At 46.1% G+C, this 11,182-nt stretch overlaps 1 protein-coding gene across 2 annotated transcripts in view; it reads left to right on the forward strand.

The window, feature by feature from the left end:
* Nucleotides 1-5,457, forward strand: part of LOC142584833 (cholesterol 7-desaturase nvd-like) — a 61,115-nt gene extending 55,658 nt beyond the window's left edge. Inside the window, exons 6-7 of one of the 2 annotated variants that reach the window (XM_075695128.1) lie at nucleotides 2,629-2,973; nucleotides 4,411-5,457. In XM_075695128.1, coding sequence (XP_075551243.1) covers nucleotides 2,629-2,973; nucleotides 4,411-4,572 — 507 coding nt within the window. In that variant the 3' untranslated portion in view covers nucleotides 4,573-5,457. The remainder of the gene's footprint in view (nucleotides 1-2,628; nucleotides 2,974-4,410) is intronic. The other variant, XM_075695136.1, reaches the window with a different exon arrangement.
* The last annotated feature ends 5,725 nt before the right edge of the window (nucleotides 5,458-11,182 follow it).

The raw sequence follows: 11,182 nt of genomic DNA on the forward strand, positions 1-11,182 counted from the left end.
ACGTTCCAGTTGTTATCTACGTGCTGTTTTGTTGTAGACGGTGCGAGCGATGAAACTGCGTAGTCGTAGTGCGGCTGCCTAGTTAGCGAGAGAAGAGTGCACGCGCGCATCTTTGTATATGCAGAGTGTTATTGCCGATGTTTCGATCAGTCGCTCGTACGTACTACAATTCAGTAATGCGCCTGCAGCTTTGTATAAGAGGTGTGTTATTGGAGATGTTTGCAATGGTCACTCGCCCGTGGTACAATTCAGAACTGGGCCTTAACACTCGCATGCAAGCGGTGCAAACTTATTTTCGTACTTAGTAAGCAGAGCGCGTCGCTCTTCCCTGTCCTTGCTCGCCTTCTTCAGTCTCTCTCCTTGCCATCTTTTCCCTATCCCTTTTATTTATTCTGGCCGCCAGCTTGTGTGCGCACAACCTCAGATAGCAATTGCCGCGGCCGGCAACGTCTTTCCCTTTCGTTTTGTACTCTAATAAAACCACTATCAAATCTCCTGTACACTGCTGTTTAAATATTCAACAATAGCTCAACTAAGCGATTTTAAGTAGGATGTCGCGCTGCGCGATTACGCGTCCTTCCCGCTCGGGAACGAACCCACGATCACAAAGCCGAATTTGCCGGTCATAGCTGAATCTGGTTGGCGCTATTCAGACTGATGCTGGGTTTTCGAAACGTGCATTGCGCCCGCAGTTGTGCTATCTGTGATTTAATATGCGTAAATAATTGTCTTGAGGCGAACTATGAATCACCGCAGCAGCAGTCAGCAAGAAGCATCGGGAAAGGTGCGCAGACATTTAGTAAACAGCGACAGATATGTAGAAGTAACCTTCGCTGCAAATCTGCAGCCGACACAACTGTACAAGCAAGAAAACAAGCGTGCTAGCGTCGCCTAATTCAGCAGCTGGAGTGGCCCAGGAAGAACATGGCGGACGGAAGCAGCTTCCAGCGGGAAGTGGGCGCTGTCCGATAAAGGGCGTCGGCGGCACCGCAAACATTTTCGGTACTTAGCTTTTAAAGCTCATAAACGGACTTTAGTTCAGACTACCGCCAGTAGATAAAAAGTAACAAAGAGATAGACAGAGCGGGGGTCGTTATATAGAGAGGTTTTAACGAAGAAAGGAAAGATCAAGGAGAGATGGGCAAAATGCTTGACAGCACTATATGTACTAAAACCTGAATACCTAAAGCAGCCTTGGTGATTTCTTGTCGCCGTCCCGTTTCGAAGATGATGTCAAAAAATCATTATTACCATGTTAATAAGAGAAAATGTAGAGGGGTCAACAGGAAGGCATTATCTCGTTTGCTATGTTGCATTTTAGAAATACACGGCGGTGCATGGTAGGAGCGTTCGGCAGCGGCAAGAGAATATTGTAAACACTTGCGAGCAAAGAAAAAGACAGGTAGGACACGTAGTAGCCTTGCATGCATGCGAACACGGGCCGCTTGATAGCAGGCGCACCAGTGCTTACATTGGCTCTTGATGGGGCGATTGGTGAGGCCGTTGTTATAGCTTCTTTTAGAGCACTGACTCTTTGTTCGAAAGGTTGACTACAGTAAACAGTAACTGGCGTGTTTGTCTATTTCAATCAAAACTTTTCTTCTGAGATTACAGTTTCACTAGTAGGTCGTTTAGAGGTTCTCAAATGCTAAGACCAAGCTTTCTTTGCCACACGACCCGTTCGAACGCATTCGACACGTTCAGAATTGTTGCATGCTGCCGCTTGTTGCGACATAACATCGAGGTACTGGGTTCTACATGGGCTGGAAATTGTGAATATGGTGTTTACTTCAACACATTAAACAGGTGATTGCTATACCAGCGTAACATATTCCCCTATTCTCTGTTTATGGCGGTAATGTCCCATGGCTGCTCTAAAGATTGCTTCTATAACGCCGCAGCAGAACAGGCAGTCGACTCTGATTAGTGGCGATGCATTGCGCACAATTCTTCGATAAGTGAATTGATGAGGCGTTCCACCAATCACGAAAAATACCAAAAAGAGCAGCCAGCGAGTCTGGCATATGCATTTTCATATTGCTGTCACTTTTTGCTGGATTTGGTGCCTAATTCTGCTGGCTGCGCTACTTGCACCGTATCCGGAACAGAAGTATGGCTGCGAACGCAAATTAAGCCGCGAAAACGCAGCGCGTGGTGGACTCTGTCCCCGTCGCAGAAAGCTTTGAAGCTACAGAGGTCTGTGCGCGCGCCGCCGCCCGCGCCGCCCGCAGTAGAACGCAGCCCCCCCCCCCCCCCCTCGCCCTCCCACATACGGCGTATATTGTCCCCGTCGCAGCTGGTTTTCAAGATACAGCCACCTGGAGCAGAGCGCGCCCCCCCTCCCTACCCTCCTCCCGGAGCCTTGAGCGCGACAGAAGAGGGAGCGCTCCCTCCCCGCTTTCCTTTCTCTCGTGCGCAAGATTGAGGCGCAATCGCCAGCTAACCCTCGCAAGCTTTCACTCACGCATACAGCATACGGCGTGCGACGACGATTTTATCGCCCTTGGACTTTATACGAAATTTCAGGGCGACGGCAGAAATGCGCTTGGAGCGCCCCCCGATATATACGCCGTCTACTGGTCTTCTTATCATGTTCTCTGTAACAAACGCTATCTGCGTTTCATGCAGGAATTCACGAGTCGACCCAGAGATTCGTGGCTGTGTCGCCTCATGGAGCTCAAGTGGGACGCGAAATTCGCAGTGGCCGGTGAGGAGGTCTCCGCGTCGTTGTCCATACAAATGTCGCTGATGGGATGGAAGCCCAAGTTCGCTCAATGTCGAGGCGTCGTGAGGCAGGTAGGCCCGGCTCTGACCATTGTCACGGTCCGCAACATTTTCGGAGAATTCGTTGCGGTGGTTTCGGCGACGCCGGAGGCTCCATTTCGAACGCGCATTGTTCACCGCTCTTATGGGAGACCTGGGCTCTTGTCTTGGCTTTGGTGTCACGCTGCAGAACATGGTATCAGCAACATGGTAAGTCTGTGCCTCGGTTGTTATAGATGGGTGGCTCCTAGTGACTGAAAACCCAGGCCATCAATTTTCAGGATATTCAATAAAGTTGTCACACACACATATAAGGTGTAACTGCCTCTAACTTTCCCATATGAACTGCCCTGAGGCGAGGACCATAAAAATGGTTAAATTAATTTTGCTCGTTAATTATTCTTCTCGCACGTTATTAGCGGCACATAACTAATTTTCTACTACCTGTGGTTCATTCTAGTTATGGAAAAATGACATCATCATTCGCTGCTCTAAAGCTGTGGATTGGTTTACCCGTTAGCGTTAAATCTTCATGCTTTCATACATTTAGTCATGCCTTTAAGCTGTTTTATATGTGTCACTAAGTTTACGTCATTCATTACACTATATTTGTCATTTGTATGTATTGACAGTTTTTTTTATACAGTATAGGCTTATATACATACAATTTGTTTTCATTTATATTATTTTTCTAGGTTGTATTTTCGCGATTGTGTTTGTTTGTTTTAATTAGCTTGCTCTTCTTTAATGCATCTCTACATTGTTATTGACCGAGGGTCCCGACGTTGCAGTCTTTGACTTTGGGACCCTCGTCTGTATATTGTGTCTTACCAATGCATTGTATTTACAGAATAAAAAACTGAAACTGAAGTATGTCTGCCTTGACGTGAAACTAACCTGCAAAATTACCCCTTACGCTACACTAACAACTTTTTTATAAAAAATCTATATGAGTGTGGTGCGCGCGTTGTTGAAGAAGGCCTCACATGGTTCTTACAAACTCACATGACTACTATTGCTTGGATTGAGTGTTGTAATTAGATTGTGAACATCTGGAATTAGGCGCGATTTTCAAGATAAAAAAAATTTGGGGTGCATTGAAATGTGACTGTCTCCAAATGAGCCGTATATAAAACTGCCCCGAGGGCTCGAATAAAAAGGTAATTAAATTAAAAATACCATGTATCATTAGAGTGCAGACTTAAGGAGCATAATTTTCAAACAATAGCGCAGATTGTAAAGTAACTCCTTGAATTTGTGTTTGCAATTGAATGCGTTATAACTTGGACTTACTTGCACTTAACAGCATTTATAATAAGAGCTGTAATCATTTCTATGGAACTCTATGGCACTTTCATGGCTCACTTTGACTGAGCGCAAGTTGAAGATAGCATAATTTGGTAGCAGGCAGTAGTATTCTTCACATGCATCCGAAAGCAACCACGAGAGGGCTTACAGTAGCTCATGTACAGACGCCGCATAAAGTCAATGTATGGGAATTCCCCCAACTGTATAACTGGAGCACGTGTCCCAAGTAACAAACCAGCGCTTGCATTTTCACTTCAACGGCTAGTCAGTTAATGAAACTCTTACACATGTCTTCGCTGCTCGCAGGACTACAAATCCTCCTCGTAACTTCATTCGCAGATGGACAGAGACGTCGCTGTATGGAATCAGAAGACCTTTAAGGAGCCTGCTTTGTTGGATGAAGATAACAACATCAAGGAATTCAGAAATTGGTACAGCCAATTTTACAGCAAGAGCAGTCCGACATGGCAACAAGTGAAAGACAAAAGCTTGTCCTGGTGATACGGGGACGTCTGTGAATAACAGTCAACTCTTTGTTCCCGTTATATTTCTATGTTGATTGTAAGGTTTTTGGTGCGTTAGCATTCTTAGGGCACTTCACGCATTTTCCTGGGCTATCTGTCTGTCTGTGCTTGTCTTGCATGTGTGCTTGGAATGCGTTTTGCATGTAATCTTTTTCCTGTATTGGTATTGATGGGCTATTCTCACGCAGGGCATCTTTTTCTGAATATGTGATTGTGTGTATTTCTGAACATTTCGTTCTATTGGGTGTGCAAGTCTTTGAAATGCTATTCGATTTGACGTTTATCTGAGGTTGTCAAATACTTATTTCTACCGAATTCTAACAGGGCTGACAAGCGTTGTTGCAGTAGATAGGAAGAAAGTCTGATGCACATAAAGACCCATCAGAGTGAATTTGCCGCAGAGCGGCTGCAGTTGCTAATCAGAGGCAGCATATTATGCGCAGATGTATGGACCAAGTCACTTCCGCAATTATTTCCATTCATCAAATAAGTAGGCGCAGCGACTTACTGTTGGGTCAACCTCACCATGTTTGTATTTCTTTAAAGCGGCCCTGAACCACTTTTTGTTGAAGTGGAGACAGGCATTTGAAGTGAAAATAGGCTATTTCAGAAAAAGTTTGCGCAAGAAGTACTCCATGCGTTCAGCAAAAGCGGAGTTATTGGTAATCCAACACGGCCTACGTTGTGTTTCCACTCTTTTTTCAATGCCTTGCACTGCGAAGGCTACGGCGGAGTGGGGTGTGCCGACAACGTTCCGCCTTGTGAATGTCACCGTGTGCGCAGTTAAAATTTCATTTTGGATGGTAACGTAGACACCACGACTTCCGATTTCGGTGCCTACGACAGCGCTAAACGTAAGCCAAACGCCTTCGTAGCAGTCGCTACAAAGGAAACCCCATACGGATTGCTCGAAAGAAAAGCTTCAAATTTGAAAAATTCGTCCTGGTCCGGGGCTAGAAGCCGGGACCGCCGCCTTTCCGGGGCAGCCGCTCTACAATCTGAGCTAACCAGGCGGCTAGCAGATGGCAGGGCGAAGTCGAATTTGTCGACAACACGAAGCAAAGGCAAGTGTTTGACGTAGTGGTTCGGCGGAAACCCGCAAGGTGGAGAGAAGTAATGAATAAAGGGAAAATCAGACATCCACCCGCTCGTAGCAATTGCTACAAAGAAAACCCATACGGGTTCCTCGAAAGAAAAGCTTCATAGTTGAAGAAAAAGTCGTCCTGGTCCGGGATTCGAACCCGAGACTCCTATTTATTCATTACTTCTCTCCACCTTGCGGGCTTCCGCAGAACTACTACGTCAGAGAACATGAAGAGCAGGATTCTGTTCAAAAGAGAGCATTTGACAGAAAAGTCACTTCGCGTTCCGCTTGCGGGCTCAAAGCACCGCGTACGACAGCAAAACTTGGCTGAGATGTTCAAAAAAGCGTGTGCTACCCGCGGACTATGCTATTTCACCAAGCCCGACGAGTTGTTCAGAGCCCCTCTAAATAGGCGTGCCGTGTTGTAGTACTACACTTAGTTCCTTCAAGTAACTCGACACTACAACATGCGTGTGGTGTTCTTTTTCTAATTACTATCGGTGTCATGAAGCACCAGCTGCAATCAGGTGCCAATTGTTTCATATATGCAACCTTCTCATTTGACCAGACTTCTAGAGTAACAGTATCACATGTTTGAATTAACGGAAGTAAGCTTGTTTTGCCAAAGCGACTCCGTGCAACACTGATACTACTTCAGTTTGCTTAGGTATTGGAAATAATCGATTCAATGCGCGAACATCCCTAGATTTTACTGATTTTGTGTCGGGTTGATGTAATTGCAGAAAAGAAGCTTGTTATAACAAATGAACAACAGCTTATGTTGCTGTTTTCAGTGCTTTATTGGCACTGAAAACACTGAAAAGAAATGGCAATCAGAAATACTGTATTGCAAGCGCTAAGAGAACGATAGCGAAATGTTAAAAGCCCCATTAGTGTAGGGAGAAGCTACGCAGTTATCGAATCATCTCGAGCAGAATTATTGGAGCTATAAATTATTGGCAAAGTACCAAAATGTGTAACGTTGCGGTTGATTCCTGCAAATAAACATTTACCATTATGGCTGATGTTAACTTTTAGATAACAAGAACATGTACAAGTGATCTATTGTTTGCTGCTTTGCACAGTCGCAGTTTTATTTACAAAGTAGTCTACTGCGATGTGGTGGTGCTACTGGATAGTTCATAACACAAGAAGTTGTACGGGGTTCATGTTGTGCAGTTTCATCTAGTGGTAGCTGCAATAAATTCGCCAGGTAATGGCAATCCTGAACTCTCCCATCTTCTAAGTTCAAGGCACTTGGACAACATGAAAATGCCGAACATTGTTTTGCATCAAGCACTGTATGCATAAACAAGCCTCCTCAAGGCTTTCTCTTCAATATATATCTTTTCCACACTAAGGAGATGAAAGCAAACATAGGAAATAGCAAAATAACAATAAGAGAGCCTAGCAACAAACGAAGATAAAAAGGTAACCATTTCATTGGCACACCCAGAGGTCTAAAACTATTTAAAAAATTCAAATAAATAAAATAATACGCCCTGTCTTATGCGGAAAACAGGCTTGGCTATTTCCAGCGTCTAGAGCAAGAAATTTAACGAATAAATTGGTGAAAGTATAAAAAAAAGCACAGCAGTAAAGGAATTAGCCAAGTAATCAGTGCAACCATACCGTCTTGTTCATCTATACGAAATTTAACAAAAAAACACACAATTTCTGACAAGATCTAGAAAGAACACAGAAAAATACAATCGTAGTTGTATTTCACCACAAAAAGGCAGTAAAGTTGCCCAGAAAAGTGAGAACAATACGTCTCTCTGTCCATCAAGGAGTTAAGGCACTGTTCAGCTGAAACATGTCCGTGCTGAAAATTGCATAATAAATGCAAATGCTATTTCAGGATTTTATTATATATTTTACGAAATGCAAATGTCAGACCTGAATAGTTTCAAAGCTTGTGGGCACTACAAAAATAAGAATTAAAAAGAAAAAAAAGGCTCCTATTCGACCATCTGGCTGGAAGCAACATGTCATTGCATAATATTGTACATAAGTGTACAGCACAATATAAGGATTTCCTACAACAATTGTACACAAATAAACACTCTTTTATTTTGATGTCACACCTCACTGGTTTCAAAGCGTGGATACATCCGAATGCTTACCGTACCTTTTGTTACGAATTATTTAAAGTATTTGATGCGAAACGAACAATGACAGTTTAATTTTTCCAGTCCGGGTAAGGGCACAGCCATGGCAACAGTGAGCTCAAGCGGAATAATTTAAGGGTCAGAAAATTGAAGTTCTAGCAGTGCCTATCACAAAACCATCCTCAAAAAGAAAAAGAATTACACGTGACCAGCGTGAAACAAAAGTTCCGATTGTCATGTCTCCATATAAACATGGCTACGCTACTGACTGCATAAAGTTATTAGGATGACAAGATAGGCTAGTTGGTAGCATTCATTGCAAGCAGCACCACTTAAGGACACGAAAGGGAACAAACACTTACATGTAGCGAACTACCCATTAAAGTTTACAAACAAACTTTTTGCAACGCGGCGCACCCTTAGAGCCTGATACAAGAGTAAAATAAAACTGATGGAAATGAAATGACAACCTTAGCACAAGAAGTATCACTTTCCGTTGAAATATGTCAATTTCACATTACAAAAGGAAATAGAAGAGTGGATAACAAGAGCCATACCTTATCTTTATCCTTTAAACCTCTGCGCTATTGCATGGACCCGCCTGCGCGAAATATATGCACTCAAAATAAGAGTAGGCCCATAATGACAGGAATAACACTATGCCTTTTTAATCATTTATCCCTGGCTGTTGCAGGTGTATTTCAATGGAAGCACAATGCAAGAATACTAATTTAGCATGCTTTCAGTGCATGCTACACCCAGATGGTAAAAGTTAGTTGTGAGACGTGCACTGCAGCATCTCTCATTACCCAATGTCCAGTTCCGGACATAGTAAACCCCATAACGTTTTTAGCCTCATTTCACAGAACACTCTGACATAACATACCTGCGAACGCATGAGAACGGCTCCCCACACCCTACCCTCTCTCCTGCTGACATAGCCTATTACAAGTTTGATTTCACACACTTAAGAACACAGCTTGCAAAGTGACAAGTGCGGTGGATCGCAGTGCTCTCTGCAAATTAGAAAATGGCTGCACGGCACGAACACAGCTAAAATTTCAAACTAAACCCCGCACGCCCATCCTCTCATAGGGCCCCCGCTTTCAAGAGAGTCGAGGTCACAGCACAAGTGCCTCTAGATAAGTCCGTCACTGTCGCTGTTCAAGAGGGGAAGAAGTGGCACTTCTGCTAAAACGGGCGTTTAGTATACACTGGTCCCACACAATACGAAGATTGAAGTGGTATGGATAGCTGCCAAACTTTCTTGCCAAAACGCACTTATCGGAGCTGTTTTTACGTTTCGCCTACGACGCGCGGTATAGCCGGCGCGGATGCAACGGACGCTGGGGCTTCGGTCAAAGCGGCAGACATTTTGGCCCGTTCGGCGTCGCGGCTACGCCTCCCCGCCACGCGCGTCCAGGCATGTTCCAATGCCACGTGTCTTCGGTGTGCGTGTGTGTGTGTGTGCATGTTGGTGCCCACGCCTGTCAAAGCGCGGCAGCCGGGGAGAGGAGCTCCCCCAACTGTGAGGCGAGGAGGTCTGAGCGGCGCCGGCCCGGCGGCTGCGTCACCTACTCTTCCCAACGTGCCGAGCGGCGCCGGCCCGGCGGCTGCGTCACCTACTCTTCCCAACGTTCCCGAGCGGCACAGTCACGTGCGCGTCTATAGAGGCGTTCCTTCTTGCCCTCAACTGCGAGAGTATAAAAGCAGCTGCCCCGGACGCCAAGAGAGAGGCTCCGATTTCTTCTGTTGAGTAACGTGCTCTCCCGTCTCTCTACTTCGGTCGGCCTGACCACCCACTCTTATGCGATGCTAGAATAAACAAGTTGTTCTGTTACCAGTCGACTCATGCTTTGCCGGGACCTTCGGATGCTTCCAGTTGTGCCCCAGGCCGCCAGGCCAACGCTACCCTTGGGGCTTGCGACCCAGGTGCAACAACGGGTGTCAGCGCCGAGGTCCCAACAACTGTCTGCCAGCGGTGAGATCGCGACAACGGAGGCCAGCAGCGACGATATGCAGTTGACTGTATGCTGAGCAGCACAACGACCATCCGGGAGCAGTGCAACGAGCCCTGTGTGATGACTGGTTGCCTGCAGCGGAACGACTGCGCTGAATTCTTGGCTGCGAGGTTTGGTGAGAGCGGGACTTTCTTCTTCTGAGTTTTGCCAGGCTTTTTGTTAGTGTCAGAAACAGAGCTGGTAATTGTGGTTGTCGTTGCTGCCGGGTTAGTTTGCGGCAAGACAATAATAGGCAGTAGAGAAAGCAGCATTCAGAGCAGCCATGGATTTGAAGTCGTTGCGCAAACCGAAATTGCTGGAGCTTGCAAGAGAGTTGGGTCTGGATGTCTCAGACAAACTCAGAAAACCAGAACTGCTAAGGGCTATTCTTGAGTTAGAGGCTGAGGATGACGAGCTGTCGGAATGCCTTGAGACCATTGAGGAGAGGGCAAAAAGACAGGAGCGCGAACTTAAAGAGCAAAAAGAGAAACAGGAGCGCGAACTTAAAGAACAAAAAGAGCGAGAGCAACAAGAGAAAAAAGAAGAGCGCGACCGTCAACACGCTTTGGAAATGAAGCGTCTTGAGGTAGAGATGGAACGCGCTCGTAATGGAAGTCAGGCACACGGTGCACGAGAACGAGTATCGTTCAAAATGACTGACCTGATGCGGCCGTTTAAGCTTGGAGAGGACATTGGTTTGTTCCTGGTTAACTTTGAGCGAACGTACGAGAAGCAGGGGTTCTCTCGGGAAACGTGGCCACAGCGCTTGCTCACTTTGTTACCCGGCGAGGCGGCCGACGTAGTCGCTCGCTTGAATAGAGAGGAGGCAGAGGATTTCGACAAAGTGAAATCGAGTCTGCTAAAGAAGTACAGGCTGTCAGCGGAGGCGTTCCGTCGGAAGTTTCGGGAAAATGAGAAAGGCAAAAGTGAGTCATATACAGAGTTTGCCTACAGGCTTATGTCAAACATGCAGGAGTGGCTCAAAGAAGAGAAAGCGTTTGGTGACCACGGGAAAGTTCTGCAGTGTTTCGGGCTAGAACAGTTTTATAGTCGGTTACCTGAGAACGTGCGGTACTGGGTCTTGGATAGGCCAGACGTTAGTACAGTGGCTAAAGCCGCCGAGCTAGCCGAGGAGTTTGTGACGCGTCGGGCTCGCGGAGCTAAGGACGGTCAAAAAGGTGAATTTGGCTCCAAGTTTGAGAGGCCAAAGTTCACACCCATGAGAGCAAAGGGGAACACACGTAGTGCGGATGCGAGTGAAAGCAGTCCGACCGAACCTAAGGAGACGGCGGCAGCCGAAGCCGAACGCAGAAAGCGGTTCGAGACGAGGCAAGCGCGCGTGTGTTATACGTGCCAGAAGCCGGGTCACTTTTCGGCGCAGTGTCCGGAAAC

Source organism: Dermacentor variabilis, chromosome 1 (genome assembly GCF_050947875.1).
Source record: "Dermacentor variabilis isolate Ectoservices chromosome 1, ASM5094787v1, whole genome shotgun sequence".
Classification (NCBI taxonomy): Eukaryota; Metazoa; Arthropoda; class Arachnida; order Ixodida; family Ixodidae; genus Dermacentor; species Dermacentor variabilis.